This window comes from Tachypleus tridentatus, chromosome 1, assembly GCF_004210375.1.
Source record: "Tachypleus tridentatus isolate NWPU-2018 chromosome 1, ASM421037v1, whole genome shotgun sequence".
Taxonomy (NCBI): Eukaryota; Metazoa; Arthropoda; class Merostomata; order Xiphosura; family Limulidae; genus Tachypleus; species Tachypleus tridentatus.
Window position 1 is genome coordinate 180,317,444 of NC_134825.1, and position 17,169 is coordinate 180,334,612.

General features: G+C 34.4%; 1 protein-coding gene across 2 annotated transcripts in view; it reads left to right on the top strand.

Annotated features, from left to right (window-relative positions):
• Positions 1–15,977, top strand: part of LOC143231769 (inaD-like protein) — a 32,923-nt gene extending 16,946 nt beyond the window's left edge. Inside the window, exons 7-10 of one of the 2 annotated variants that reach the window (XM_076466414.1) lie at positions 7,347–7,377; positions 7,808–7,927; positions 8,663–8,817; positions 13,877–15,977. In XM_076466414.1, coding sequence (XP_076322529.1) covers positions 7,347–7,377; positions 7,808–7,927; positions 8,663–8,817; positions 13,877–14,138 — 568 coding nt within the window. In that variant the 3' untranslated portion in view covers positions 14,139–15,977. The remainder of the gene's footprint in view (positions 1–7,346; positions 7,378–7,807; positions 7,928–8,662; positions 8,818–13,876) is intronic. The other variant, XM_076466422.1, reaches the window with a different exon arrangement.
• Positions 15,978–17,169: the final 1,192 nt, after the last annotated feature.

Sequence of the window (17,169 nt, forward strand, 5' to 3'; positions counted from 1 at the left end):
GTTTAAGTTAGTATACTTCAGGGATGAAGTAGATCACCATCGTTAAATGTTAGGTTTAAGTTAGTTTACTTCAGGGATGAAGTAGATCACCATAGATAAATGTTAGGTTTAAGTTAGTTTACTTCAGGGATGAAGTAGATCACCATAGATAAATGTTAGGTTTAAGTTAGTATACTTCAGGGATTAAGTAGATCACCATGATTAAACGTTAAGTTTAAGTTAGTATACTTCAGGGATGAAGTAGATTACCATAGTTAAACGTTAGGTTTAAGTTAGTATACTTCAGGGATGAAGTAGATCACCATGGTTAAATGTTAGGTTTAAGTTAGTATACTTCAGGAATGAAGTAGATCACCATGGTTAAATGTTAGGTTTAAGTTAGTATACTTCAGGAATGAAGTAGATCACCATGGTTAAATGTTAGGTTTAAGTTAGTATACTTCAGGGATGAAGTAGATCACCGTGGTTAAATGTTAGGTTTAAGTTAGTATACTTCAGGGATGAAGTAGATCACCGTGGTTAAATGTTAGGTTTAAGTTAGTAAGTAAAGATGAGCGCATAGAGTTGTTGGACTTGTGAGATCGGTGTAGTGGAAAAAAATATGGAATGGGTTGTTTGTGTTTAAATAGAGTATGGATTGTACTAAGGCTATTAACCCAGCTCTGAAGGAAGTTGAAGCGAGAACTACACGGTCAGTGGTGAGGGCAAAGAATGCAGAAAGAATAAAATATAGAAAAAAAGTTTAACACATTTAATGAGTAAAGACGTCATAGAAAATTAATAAAAACCCTATAAAGGAAGTAGATATAAGGATAGGCTTAATTGTTACTATAGTAATGGTACATGTATAAGAAATAAAAGAGATGACTTTAGAGCATTAGTAGGAAAGGAGATGTGATGGGAATAACAGGGTCACAGAATGATTAATAAGATAGAATATTAAGAAGAGGCTTTATATGAGTTACGTCCTGTTGAAGATATTGAAGAAAATAACGAGATTGAATTAATTTGAGTTTCCACTAGTGGATATAAAGGGTTTGGTTTGAAATTTAGTGGATATAAAGGGTTTGGTTTGAAATTTAGTGGATATAAAGGGTTTGGTTTGAAATTTAGTGGATATAAAGGGTTTGGTTTGGAATTTAGTGGATATGAAGGGTTTGGTTTGAAATTTAGTGGATATAAAGGGTTTGGTTTGGAATTTAGTGGATATAAAGGGTTTAGTTTTGAAATTTAGTGGATATAAAGGGGTTTAGTTTGGAATTTAGTGGATATGAAAGGTTTAGTTTGAAATTTAGTGGATATAAAGGGTTTAGTTTGGAATTTAGTGGATATGAAGGGTTTAGTTTGGAATTTAGTGGATATAAAGGGTTTGGTTTGAAATTTAGCGGATATAAAGGGTTTGGTTTGAAATTTAGTGGATATGAAGGGTTTGGTTTGAAATTTAGTGGATATAAAAAGTTTGGTTTGAAATTTAGTGGATATGAAGGGTTTGGTTTGGAATTTAGTGGATATAAAGGGTTTGGTTTGGAATTTAGTGGATATGAAGGGTTTGGTTTGAAATTTAGTGGATATAAAGGGTTTGGTTCAGGAATTTAGTGGATATAGCTGGTTTGGTTTGAAATTTAGTGGATATGAAGGGTTTGGTTTGAAATTTAGTGGATATAAAAAGTTTGGTTTGGAATTTAGTGGATATAAAGGGTTTGGTTTGGAATTTAGTGGATATGAAGGGTTTAGTTTGAAATTCCAGTGATATAAAGGGTTTGGTTTTGGAATTTAAGTGATATAAAGGGTTTGGTTTGAAATTTAGTGGATATAAAAGTTTGGTTTGGAATTTAGTGGATATAAAGGAGTTTAGTTTGGAATTTAGTGGATATGAAGGGTTTAGTTTGAAATTTAGTGGATATGAAAGGTTTAGTTTTGAAATTTAGTGGATATCAAAAGTTTGGTTTGGAATTTAGTGGATATAAAGGGTTTGGTTTGGAATTTAGTGGATATGAAGGGTTTGGTTTGAAATTTAGTGGATATGAAGGGTTTGGTTTGAAATTTAGTGGATATAAAGGGTTTGGTTTGGAATTTAGTGGATATAAAGGGTTTGGTTTGGAATTTAGTGGATATAAAGGGTGTGGTTTGGAATTTAGTGGATGTTGAAGGGTTTGGTTTGAAATTTAGTGGATATAAAGGGTTTGGTTTGGAATTTAGTGGATATGAAGGGTTTGGTTTGAAATTTAGTGGATATAAAGGGTTTGGTTTGGAATTTAGTGGATATAAAGGGTTTGGTTTGAAATTTAGTGGATATAAAGGGTTTGGTTTGAAATTTAGTGGATATAAAGGGTTTGGTTTGAAATTTAGTGGATATGAAGGGTTTGGTTTGAAATTTAGTGGATATGAAGGGTTTGGTTTGAAATTCGCAAGCTACTCGAAGGATATCCGCGCTAGCCATCCTGATTTAGTAGTGTAAAACTAGAGGGAAGGCAGCTAGTCATCACCACCCACCACCACCTCTTGGGTTACTCTTTTGCCAACAAATAATGGGACTGACCGTCACATTATAAAGACCACACGGTTGAAAGGGCGAGCATGTTTGGCGTGACGGGGGGATGTAAAGGGAAAAGGTTTTCAGTGGTATTTTGTTACAGACTACCAAATGAAGTTTTCAGTGGTATTTTGTTACAGACTAACAAATGACATTGATGAAAGTAGTGAGAAACTTTACACTGATATTCAGATTTCAGCACTTAGTGAAGTCACAATTATGGGTGATTTTAATTTCAGATATAGAGACTGGGAAATACTAGAGTCAAACCATGAGAGAGAAAAGGGTTTTTGGAACTGTTTAAGATGGTTTTATTTACAAATTAGTCAAGGAACCCACTAGAGACAATGTTATTTTAGGTTCATTTTAACTTCAAATATAGAAATGATTGAAAGAGTAGAAATTGAGGAACATTTGGATGCAAGTGATCCTTGTTCCACTAGGTTCGATGTTTTAATGCATATAGAGATAAGAAATAATGATATTTTGGTTACAAACTTTGAATCTGATGCAACAAGAATTATTTGTTGTGAATTGAGCAGCTGAGTTGTTTGGAGACACTGATCAGATGTGGAATGTTTTTAAATATTCATGTGAAACATATTATTTATAGAAAGAAAAGGGCAGTTGGAAGTAAAAAAAATCAGGTTGGCTCACACAAAAGTATAACAGATAAAATTAAAGAAAAACATCATAAATTTAAAATATTTAAACTGACTGAAATGTTTGGAGACTTAGAATATTGTATAAAATCAATGAATTTGGTAAAACAGGACATAAAACCTTATGAGAATAGGTTGGCTGAAAATTTAAACATTAACGATATGGTTTTCTTTAAATTCATTAAGGGTAAACAAAATGTTAGAACTGGGGCAGGACTCTTGAGGAATGGTAAAGGAGGGCATATATCTAATAATTATGAGATGGCTGGATCATTATATTTTGATTTTTCTTAAATTCGTTCGTTTTGAATTTCGTGCAAAGCTACACGAGGGCTATTTGGACTAGCCATCCCTAATTTAGCAGTGTAAGTCTAGAGAAAAGGCAGCTGGTCATCATCACCCACTGTTAATTGGTCAATGTTTAAATTTTCAGCCAACAATAAGGTTTTAATTTCCTGTTTTACTAACTTTCTTGATTTTATAAAATCTTCTAAATCTCCTGACATTCCACTCAATTTACTACTCTTTTTACCAGTGGGATTGACCACCACATTATAACGCTCCCACGGCTGAAAGGGCGAGCTATTTGGTGTGACGGGGTTTCGAACCCTTGTGCCTTAACCACCTGGCCATGTCGGCCTTCTCTTAAGTTTTTACTAATGAAAATTGAAATAGTATTCCACGTCTTGAACAGTTGATAGATGAAAACAAGATCAAACAAGATGAATCCATTAATTTTGAGCTGGTTTAAAAAAAAGATAATATTTCTCCAAAGGTTTTGAAGGAGGTTAAGGATAGGAAAACATTTTGGAAAGTCTGTTAAAAATTAGTTACAAAGTCATTTAATAAAGTTTATATATTTTATTTTATTTTTGATAGTGAACATGGTTCCACTAAGGGAAAGTATTGCCTTAAAAATCTTTTGGTATTCCTTGTGAAGTTTGCTGCTTATTTATATGATGGTAAGTGTGTAGACTTGGTGTACATATATTTTCAAATCTCTATAGGAGTGGGGGATAACTTAGGTAATTGGATAGAAGAGTGACTGGATGGAAGAAAGCAGAGGGTTGTTAAAAATGGAGTTCAATCAAACTGGATTAAAGTCACCAATGGAGGAGGTACCTCAGGACTCAGTCTTATGAAGGAATAGTCAATAAGTTACTTATATTAGATTGTCCAGAAATAAATGTCAGAATTCTAACGCTGACATATAGGAGCTGAATATTGAGTAAGTTTAATCCAACAATTGTCGCTAACAAGGTGTCTAAATTGTCTGCTGTTTCAACTCTACTCAGGGTAAGTTTTGTAATCCCAAAACAGCATGAACAAGAAGAACTTGTGTCTGATTTTCCTTTACGACTTTAAACTTGGACGAAAAGCTACCGAAACTACACGGAACATCAACCAGAAATTCAGCCATGGATCTGTTACTGAAAATAAACTTTAGCGTTGGTTCCAAAATTTTCGACATGGAGATGAAAGTCTTGAAGACCACGAAGGTCTTGGAAGGAAGCCATCCTTAGATGAAAACACATTAAGGAAAGCAGCTGAGACAGACTCTAGCATAACAGTACATGAGCTTGTAGAAAAGCTAGGCACAAGCAAATCAAGCATTGCCAATCACCTGAGTGTGATTGGAAAGAGGAAAAAGTTGGATAAATGGGTTCCACATGAGCTGACTGAAGATGATCAACAAAATCGGCGTTATAAGACCCATCAAAGATGACATTTCAAGAATTGGGAATCGAGGTTCTGCCTCATCAACCTTATTCCCCAGACCTTTCCCTATACATTTTTATTTCTAAGCACTTTGACAACTTTTTGAACAACAAACTTTAAAAACCAGGCAGCTGCAGAAGAAGCTTTCAGGGAGTTTATTTAACCATATAAACTCTGATTTATACAGCAGGGAAATAAACGTTACACGTTGACAAAAGTGTGTTTACTTTGATTATTACATGTTTTACAACAATGGTTTATACTTTTCTAAATTTTGCAGTTCAACAAAAACATTTATTTCTGGACAATGTAATGTTTACAGATGATATTAAGGTCTTGAACTGGACAACGTAATGTTTACAGATGATATTAAGGTCTTGGACTGGACAACGTAATGTTTACAGATGATATTAAGGTCTTGGACTGGACAACGTAATGTTTACGGATGATATTAAGGTATTGGATGTTGCTAGTTGTGAAGAAGATGCTGCTAATTTACAAAAGGGTTTAGATAATTTAGTGAGTTGGGTAAATAAATGGTTGATTGGTTTTAATTATAATAAATGTAAGATAATGCATGTGAGTTATCATAGTTTGAATTATAAGTATAATTTGGATAGGGATAACCCTAACAGTCTTATGAAGGAAAGGGTGTAATTGTTGATTAGTGTCTAAAGCCATCTAAACAGCGTGTTGTTACTAGTGGTATAGCAAATAGGATATTAGATTGTATCTACAGATATATTGAATACAAGTCTAAATAGGTTATAATTTTATTGCACAGGTTAGGCTATATTTGTAATATTGTGTTCAGTTTTGGGCTCCTTACCTTAGGAAAGACATTGAATTGTTCAGAGAATGGTTACTAGAATGTAGGGGTTATTATATAAGGAGAGGTTGAGGTATCTTAAACTGTTTACTTTTAAAAAAAGAAGAGTTAATGGAGGTCTTTTTATTTTCTCTTGAAAAAAGAGGGTAGATCTGATTAAAGTGTTTAAGATTGTTAATGGAACTGAAAGTGATGATGCTTTTTTTTTCATTTTCATAGTGGCAATAGTAACACTTGGGCACACAAATATACATTTTGACAGGGTAGGAGTCATTTTCAGCTGAAAAAGTTTTATTTCCTAGCAGGGTGGTTGATCTTTGAAATGGGTTGCCTTCAAGTGTTGTAAAGACAGTCAATTTGAATGAGTTTAAGTGTGATAAGTACATATATCATGAGAGGTGACTTTTAGATTTCTTTGTTTTTTAAATTAGTTTACAGAATGGAACAGCCTAGATGGACCAATAGATTTCATGTTATTCGAAAATGATATATTTTGATCGTATAAACAGTAACTTACCTTACATACAACTTATCTAGGTAATTTAAATACTAGCGTACCTTACATATCAGTTATTCATTCTCTAGGTAAGTTAAATACTAGCTTACCTTACATATCACTTATCCAATGCCTAGGTAAATTAAATAGTAGCTTACCTGAAACATCAGTTATCTAATATGTAGGTAATTTAAATACTAGCTTACCTGAAACATCACTTATCTACTGTGTAGGTAATTCAAATACTAGTTTACCTGAAACATCACTTATCTACTGTGTAGGTAATTCAAATACTAGTTTACCTGAAACATCAGTTATCTACTGTGTAGGTAATTCAAATACTAGCTTACCTGAAACATCACTTATCTACTGTGTAGGTAATTCAAATACTAGCTTACCTGAAACATCACTTATCTACTGTGTAGGTAATTCAAATACTAGCTTACCTGAAACATCACTTATCTACTGTGTAGGTAATTCAAATACTAGCTTACCTGAAACATCACTTATCTACTGTGTAGGTAATTCAAATACTAGCTTACCTGAAACATCACTTATCTACTGTGTAGGTAATTCAAATACTAGCTTACCTGAAACATCACTTATCTACTGTGTAGGTAATTCAAATACTAGCTTACCTGAAATATCACTTATCTACTGTGTAGGTAATTTGAGCACAAAATTACCATAACCATTACTTGTCTGATGTATAATTTATTTGAATAGTAGTTTATGTAAAACATTGCTCATGCAATGTTTACTTTATATAAACATTAACTTATATTAAAGGTAATATGTCTTCTGTCTTTAACGAAGGCTGAAACTTTAATTTCATTATATGTAACGTGTTGTTTTTTTTTTGCCATTCCTACTAAATACTAGCATCCTTTTTATTTAATTTGAGGTTTCGTCTTGCCCTAAAGCTTGCAGGTGAGAACCGCTACGTGATCTGTTATGACGTTCATGTTGGAAGTGTGAGTGTGGCGCTTGTATTTTGTGATCATGCTATTAAAATATGTGTTAACATAATGTTATATGGTTATCAGCGGTTCTAGAACCAGAAATCTCGATGTTACATAACTTTTGTTAATTATTCTTGTTTTTCAGTAATGGACGAGGTGTGTTTATTACCTATGTGGTAAGTATTACGTTACTTATATTTCTTAAACTGAATACATTATAACCACATTTGACCTTTATATGATGTAATTAAATCTACTTGTGTCACGCAGTACCCAGCTAAGAGGTCTTCTCGATGCTTCAAGTCTACACGTAATATCACGTGCTGTTGTTGTCTCATATTTTTTATTGGAGCATATATGATATTTCTGTATAGTTAATGCTTGACCAGTGATCAGATCTCCCCCAAGTAGATATATTCCGAGTTATTCTTACCCCACAGTACTTTACTGAATGAAACATAAGATATTTGTCATTTCTTGTTTGTATGTTTTGAGAAACAATCAAATTTATTTAAAATTTATTATAGTGTTGAAGATATTGGTTAGAGAGCATAAAACTCTAATATCTCGTATAATGTATCTTATTGGAAAATAATTTGCCCCCAGCAGCCAGGTAGCATTGCAGCTCATCACGGCCGCAGAATTCTCCAGGGAGACCAGATCCTGGAGGTCAATGGTCATAACGTTAGAGAAAGCAACCAGAAGGACGTGTCCGAGATGTTAAAGGTAATCACACGTTCCATCAATAAACCAAATGTTAATGACTGGATGAAATATACTTCTTCCAAACTCACTTCTTTTGATGCCCGTGCTGACCACTGTTTTCTTTTCTCTATGACACCCCGTCTAAAGTTATAAACAGTTTCCCAACAGTTCCGTGAGACTCCAACTTAAAGTAAGAAACAGTTTCCCAACAGCTCCGTGCGACTCCAACCTAAAGTTAGAAACAGTTTCCCAACAGCTCCGTGAAACTCCAACTTAAAGTTAGAAACAGTTTCCCAACATCTCCGTGAGACTCTAACTTAAAGTAAGAAACAGTTTCCCAACAGCTCCGTGAGACTCCAACTTAAAGTAAGAAACAGTTTCCCAACAGCTCAGTGAGACTCCAACTTAAAGTTAGAAACAGTTTCCCAACAGCTCAGTGAGACTCCAACCTAAAGTTAGAAACAGTTTCCCAACAGCTCCGTGAGACTCCAACCTAAAGTTAGAAACAGTCTTCCAACAACTCAGTGAGACTCCAACTTAAAGTTAGAAACAGTCTTCCAACAGCTCCGTGAGACTCCAACCTAAAGTAAGAAACAGTTTCCCAACAGCTCAGTGAGACTCCAACCTAAAGCTAGAAACTGTTTCCCAACAGCTCCTTGAGACTCCAACCTAAAGCTAGAAACAGTTCTTTATCTACTCTGTGAAAATCAACGTTGTTTTTCTCGTCACTAATAAATTCCTTACTGCTCTTTACAGATTATAGAAGGAGCCATTGTCCTTCTGTTAGGTCGAGTACCTACACTTACTGCAGCTATCCAAGAGTGGGCCCGAACCAAACTCCGAAACAGGACCTCCACCTGGTCAGCTTATTCAGATGCTACCAAAGAAAAGCTTCAGGTCCAGCGACCCAGGTTGGTAAATACTTTACATAATAAGGGTCATTTAGAGATTGAATTTGTTCAACAAGAATTCGGATTACGTATCTGATCCCAATTACTGAAGGAGTAATTGAATAAACAGGAAACATTTGGTTTAGTTGGACTTTCGTGCAAAACTACCAGTAATTCAGTAGTGGTGGACTAGACCCAAGAGGAAAGTCAACCAATCACCACTTCCAACTCTTGAGCTATTCTTGTAACAGTGATATTTACTTTCAAATGGCTGAGAGAGTGAGCAGGGATAAACAGGATAGACATAGATGTAGATTTTTGTTTACATCAGTATGTCCACTTTCAAGCACAATTGTAAAAAACAATCTTGAAAGTCCTATCACATCAAATTAACCCTTGAAATAACAACCCTCGATCTACAGCAACAAACATATCAAAACATGGTGTTAACGAAACTCTTAGAATTTCACCCTCAAAGCAAGAGAAAACTACAGATACATATTTCTGTATAATTTGGCCCGGTATCAGATGGTTAAACGACAGAAGTGACAGAACAATACAGATACATATTTCTGTTTAATTTGGCCCTGTATCAGATGGTTAAACGTCAGAAGTGACATAACAATACAGATACATATTTCTGTATAATTAGGCCCGGTATCAGATGGTTAAACGTCAGAAGTGACAGATACATATTTCTGTATAATTTGGCCCTGTATCAGATGGTTAAACGTCAGAAGTGACAGATACATATTTCTGTATAATTAGGCCCGGTATCAGATGGTTAAACGTCAGAAGTGACAGATACATATTTCTGTATAATTAGGCCCGGTATCAGATGGTTAAACGTCAGAAGTGACAGGACAATACAGATACATATTTCTGTATAATTTGGCCCTGTATCAGATGGTTAAACATCAAAAGTGACAGAACAACAGAACTACACAGGCCATTGTATTCTCAAGAAGCTGGTACTGATATTAAAACTTTAATTAAAATAAAGTGAAGAACAACATTTTGACCTTCTTAGGTCATCTTGGAGTTAACAAAGAGAATTTGCAACTCACCGTTGCCACACACGTCTTACGGACGAGAGTGTAAGCCGTGCCCGCCAAAGGTCAGTTGCAAACTCTCTTGGTTAGCCTAAGAAAGTCGAAATGTTTCTCTCTATTTTATTTTTATTATAATTTTAATATCAGAACCAGCCGTCTTGAGAATACATTTTTATTATAGTTTTAATATCAGCACCAGCCGTCTTGAGAATACATTTTTATTATAGTTTTAATATCAATACCAGCCGTCTTGAGAATACATTTTTATTATAGTTTTAATATCAGCACCAGCCGTTTGGAGAATACATTTTTATTATAGTTTTAATATCAGCACCAGCCGTCTGGAGAATACATTTTATTATAATTTTAATATCAGCACCAGCCGTCTTGAGAATACATTTTATTATAGTTTTAATATCAGTACCAGCTGTCTTGAGAATACATTTTTATTATAGTTTTAATATCAGTACCAGCCGTCTGGAAAATACATTTTTATTATAATTTTAATATCAGTACCAGCCGTCTGGAGAATACATTTTTATTATAGTTTTAATATCAGTACCAGCCGTCTGGAGAATACATTTTTATTATAGTTTTAATATCAGTACCAGCCATCTGGAGAATACATTTTTATTATAGTTTTAATATCAATACCAGCCGTCTGGAGAATACATTTTTATTATAGTTTTAATTTCAGTACCAGCTGTCTTGAGAATAAATTTTTATTATAATTTTAATATCAGTACCAGCCGTCTTGAGAATACATTTTTATTATAGTTTTAATATCAGTACCAGCAGTCTTGAGAATACATTTTTATTATAGTTTTAATATCAGTACCAGCCATCTGGAGAATACATTTTTATTATAGTTTTAATTTCAGTACCAGCTGTCTTGAGAATACATTTTTATTATAGTTTTAATATCAGTACCAGCCGTCTGTAGAATACATTTTTATTATAATTTTAATATCAGTACCAGCCGTCTGGAGAATACATTTTTATTATAGTTTTAATTTCAGTACCAGCCGTCTGGAGAATACATTTTTATTATAGTTTTAATATCAGTACCAGCCGTCTTGAGAAAACATTTTTATTATAGTTTTAATTTCAGTACCAGCTGTCTTGAGAATACATTTTTATTATAGTTTTAATATCAGTACCAGCCGTCTGTAGAATACATTTTTATTATAATTTTAATATCAGTACCAGCTGTCTGGAGAATACATTTTATTATAGTTTTAATTTCAGTACCAGCCGTCTGGAGAATACATTTTATTATAGTTTTAATATCAGTACCAACCGTCTTGAGAAAACATTTTTATTATAGTTTTAATATCAATACCAGTCTGGAGAATATATTTTTATTATAGTTTTAATATCAGTACCAGCCGTCTAGAGAATACATTTTTATTATAGTTTTAATATCAGTACCAGCTGTCTTGAGAATACATTTTTATTATAGTTTTAATATCAATACCAGAATACATTTTTATTATAATTTTAATATCAGTACCAACCGTCTGGAGAATACATTTTTATTATAGTTTTAATATCAATACCAGAATACATTTTTATTATAATTTTAATATCAATACCAGAATACATTTTTATTATAGTTTTAATATCAGTACCAGCCGTCTGGAGAATACATTTTTATTATAGTTTTAATATCAGTACCAGAATACATTTTTATTTCAAGTGGATTTCTCGTCATCATGAATTACATAGGAACTTAGTTGTCAAAGTTTGAGATCTCTGCCATCATGAATTACATAGGAACTTAGTTGTCAACGGTTGAGATCTCTGCCATTATGAATTACATAAGAACTTAGTTGTCAAAGTTTGAGATCTCTGTCATCATGAATTACATAGGAACTTAGTTGTCAAAGTTTGAGATCTCTGTTGTCATGAATTACATAGGAACTTAGTTGTCAAAGTTTGAGATCTCTGCTTTTAATCTTGGAAACATTTATTCAATATCAATGTTTGTGTGAGAATATTTGTAAAAGTTCTCAGTGGGCCCGGCATGGTCAAGCGCGTTAAGGCGTGCGACTCGTAATCCGAGGGTCGCGGGTTCGCATCCCCGTCGCGCCAAACATGCTCGCCCTTTCAGCCGTGGGGGCGTTATAATGTTACGGTCAATCTTACTATTCGTTGGTAAAAGAGTAGCCCAAGAGTGAACGGTGGGTGGTGATGACTAGCTGCCTTCCCTCTAGTCTTACACTACTAAATTAGGGACGGCTAGCACAGATAGCCCTCGAGTAGCTTTGTGCGAAATTCAAAAACAAACAAACAAACAAGTTCTCAGTGCTGCTGTTTCTAGTGTTACTCTCTGAGCTATTGTAGACTCCTAATGCTTTACTATGTGTTTTATGGACTTACAGTGTTATTCTGTGTGTGTTATGGACCTCAAGTGCTGTAGTGTGTGTGTTATTATGGATCCACAGTGTTATTCTATGTGTGTTATAGACCTCAAGTATTTGCAGTATGTGTGTTATTATGGATCCACAGTGTTATTCTATGTGTGTTATAGACTTCAAGTATTTGCAGTATGTGTGTTATTATGGGTCCACATTGTTATTCTATGTGCGTTATGGGCCTCAAGTATTTGCAGTATGTGTGTTATTATGGGTCCACAGTGTTATTCTCTATATTCTATGACCTCAAGTGCTGTCGTGTGTGTGTTTATGGATCCACAGTGTTATTCTATGTGTTATAGACCTCAAGTATTTGCAGTATGTGTGTTATTATGGATCCACAGTGTTATTCTATGTGTGTTATGGACCTCAAGTATTTGCAGTATGTGTGTTATTATGGGTCCACAGTGTTATTCTATGTGTGTTATGGGCCTCAAGTATTTGCAGTATGTGTGTTATTATGGGTCCACAGTGTTATTCTATGTGTGTTATGGGCCTCAAGTATTTGCAGTATGTGTGTTATTATGGGTCCACAGTGTTATTCTATGTGTGTTATGGGCCTCAAGTGCTGTTGTATATATGTTATTATGGATCCACAGTGTTATTCTATGTGCGTTATGGGCCTCAAGTGCTGTTGTATATATGTTATTATGGACCCACAGTGTTATTCTATGTGCGTTATGGGCCTCAAGTGCTGTTGTATATATGTTATTATGGATCCACAGTGTTATTCTATGTGCGTTATGGGCCTCAAGTGCTGTTGTATATATGTTATTATGGATCCACAGTGTTATTCTATGTGTGTTATAGACCTCAAGTATTTGCAGTATGTGTGTTATTATGGATCCACAGTGTTATTCTATGTGTGTTATAGACTTCAAGTATTTGCAGTATGTGTGTTATTATGGGTCCACATTGTTATTCTATGTGCGTTATGGGCCTCAAGTATTTGCAGTATGTGTGTTATTATGGGTCCACAGTGTTATTCTCTATATTCTATGACCTCAAGTGCTGTCGTGTGTGTGTTATTATGGATCCACAGTGTTATTCTATGTGTTATAGACCTCAAGTATTTGCAGTATGTGTGTTATTATGGATCCACAGTGTTATTCTATGTGTGTTATAGACCTCAAGTATTTGCAGTATGTGTGTTATTATGGGTCCACAGTGTTATTCTATGTGTGTTATGGACCTCAAGTATTTGCAGTATGTGTGTTATTATGGATCCACAGTGTTATTCTATGTGTGTTATGGACCTCAAGTATTTGCAGTATGTGTGTTATTATGGGTCCACAGTGTTATTCTATGTGTGTTATGGACCTCAAGTGCTGTTATATATATGTTATTATGGACCCACAGTGTTATTCTATGTGCGTTATGGGCCTAAAGTGCTGTTATATATATGTTATTATGGACCAACTCTGTTATTATATGTATGATATGGATCTCAAGTGCTGTTGTATGTGTTAATATGGACCAACAGTGTTATTTTATGTTATGTGTTGTTCTGTTTTTTTATTCGTGCTGCATAATAAGTGTTCTAATTAAATCGGTTTATTTTTATGTATCCTAATTCTTCTTTTATATCACGTTAACAAATTTCTATTCCAGCCTCCCTGTGGGTCATCAAACCACCACATTGGGATTCCCTAACTGTGTGTCCATCTCTGCGGGTCCGTCGAGAGAAACCAGTCCTAATACGCTTGCCAGGCGGGCGAGACTTAGCATTGTTGCAGAAAACAGTCGGAGCACAAACGACAACAAGTTGAATATATTTAATTTCCAACAAAGTGATTTCCACGAATCAGAGGAGCTTGTTGACAATGGGGCAGATTGTCCCCTTCTCCCCAGTATCAAAGTCACGAGTTTTTAAAGCTACACATCGTAGTAGCATATTTATGGTGATTTAAAAAGAGTTCATACGATACAGACAGCTGGTTAAAGAGTGCCAAACGATATGTGCCAAATGGTTTCTACCCATCTATAAACCCTTCCAAAACATACCTCATTAGCAATACTGAAGTCTATTCTTATTACACATAAAGTAGTCACTAAACTTTGTTGTCCTGAATATCATTATCTTTCATATAGGTACAAATAATTTAGATTTGTAAGCTATTCAAAACAACTGCTGTAATTTCCAAATTGTATGAACATTTTCTCTGCATGTTTAACTACTCGATACATTTCTTAATACACTGTTTTTTTTATTAATCATTAAAATAGTATATTGCTAGACTTATATATGTGGAAATCTGCCATTACCATAAAACCAGTTTTATATCTAATTTAATTTGAAATATTGTGATAACTAAACGTGAAATATGAATTATATTTCTCTTGTAAACATTGTGATAACTACATGAACAAGCTCTAGCTTACAAAGATATCTATTCTTGTATTATGTAAACTTCCGGAGTCACTTGGCGTTGTTTTATATTGTAAAACCATCCGAAGGTTCACAATATCTTTTTATGAACTTCCTCAGAGCGGTGACTACAGTAAATGATCCAAGCAGGAAGTTTACTCTCGAGGGTGGTTATAATACTGTCTATGTATAACTCTCGGTATATCTTTACACACTATATTTATAACAAGTACCGTACTTTTGATATAACACAAGTTATATTGATATACTCAACTATAGATAGCTATATACAGTTGTTATAATGGATAGTTTTAAATCGCTACCTCTTAATGTCAACAAATTTACTGTGTAGGAAAACTGTATCCCAGCAGCTCGATATTACATTAGTTACCGTAGTATTCTCATTTTCTGCTTTAACTTACATGTATGTTATGTATAGATTTATCTCTTACAGTATAGTTATAGTATGTTATGTATAGATTTATCTCTTACAGTATAGTTATAGTATGTTATGTATAGATTTATCTCTTACAGTATAGTTATAGTATGTTATGTATAGATTTATCTCTTACAGTATAGTTATAGTATGTTATGTATAGATTTGTCTCTTACAGTATACTTATAGTATGTTATGTATAGATTTATCTCTTACAGTATAGTTATAGTATGTCGTTTAATTTGATATTTATATCAACTATCCACATATTCTATCGATATATTTTAAGTATAATGTTTGAAATGAGGAGTCTTTCTGAATGTAATATCTGTCTTAGAAGTTTTCCTTGAATTAGCAATTTGTATATGTTTTACATTTCACTCGTACGGTTAATGAATAGAATAGTTATAATAGTGAAAATATAAAATAAATATTTACCCTATTCGTAGCTTTGATTATTAAAGTGTACATTTTTAACAATCTTGAATGTTTATTACTTCCTGTATATTTAACAATCTTGAATGTTTATTACTCCCTGTATATTTAACGTTTATTACTTCCTGTATATTTAATTATACTTTATGACAGTGATCTTTCAAGTTTCTAATCATCAGTCTGGTTATATGAATGTTAAATAGTTAACAGTTAATTTTGTGTTTTATTGTTAAAATCCAGGGTACATAATAACTGTGATAACATGCCTTCATGTCTGCAAATCTCTTTCTCGTTCCACTACTTACAATAACGATCTATGGGAACTAAGATGACGTAACAGTGAACATCTCTGTCGATCATGCGCAGTGTTCCCTCGTTCATTCATTTTGCCAAAAAGGAGACACAAATGAAACATTTTCTTAGAAACCAAGATTCAAAAATGAATAAATGTTCTTTACGGTTCTCAACCAAAACTTGTCTTTGGTTTTATCATCTACAAATTTTATTCCACAACCACCCTTTTCTGGAACAACACGACAAACAAACAAACTTAACAGTTCGTGATGGCGAGAAACCCACTTGAAGTAAAAATGTACCTCAACGCGGTTGGTATGGGTATTAACACTTGTATAAAAAATAAAGTACAGAACAATGTTTAGATCTTCTTAGGTCATCTTCAGGTCGTCCACCTCTGGAACAACGGTAAATCTTCGGATTTATAACGCTAAAATCAGAGGTTCGATTCCCCTCGGTAGACATAGTAGATAGCCTCTTGTGGTTTTACTATAAGAAAACATACATACATCTCAAAGCTTAAGCTAATGATGTTTGACGTTTATTGTCTCTCTGTGCCACTTAGACTAATGATGTTTGACGTTTATTGGCTCTCTGTGTCACTTAGACTAATGATGTTTGACGTTTATTGTCTCTCTGTGTCACTTAGACTAATGATGTTTAGCACTTATTGGCTCTCTGTGCCACTTAGGCTAATGACGTTTGACGTTTATTGTCTCTCTGCTCCACTTAGGCTAATGATGTTTGACGTTTATTGTCTCTCTGCGCCACCTAGACTAATGATGTTTGGCGTTTATTGGCTCTCTGCGCCACTTAGGCTAATGATGTTGGACGTTTATTGGCTCTCTGTGCCACCTAGACTAATGATGTTTGGCGTTTATTGGCTCTCTGCGCCACTTAGGCTAATGATGTTTGACGTTTATTGTCTCTCTGCGCCACCTAGACTAATGATGTTTGGCGTTTATTGGCTCTCTGCGCCACTTAGGCTAATGATGTTGGACGTTTATTGGCTCTCTGTGCCACCTAGACTAATGATGTTTGGCGTTTATTGGCTCTCTGCGCCACTTAGGCTAATGATGTTGGACGTTTATTGGCTCTCTGTGCCACCTAGACTAATGATTTGTTTGTTTGTTTTGGAATTTCGCACAAAGCTACTCGAGGGCTATCTGTGCTAGCCGTCCCTAGTGTAAGACTAGAGGGAAGGTAACTAGTCATCACCACCCACCGCCAACTCTTGGGCTACTCTTTTACCAACGAATAGTGGGATTGATCACACATTATACACCTCCACGGCTGGGAGGGCGAGCATGTTTAGCGCGACGCGGGCGCGAACCCGCGACCCTCGGATTACGAGTCGCACGCCTTACGCGC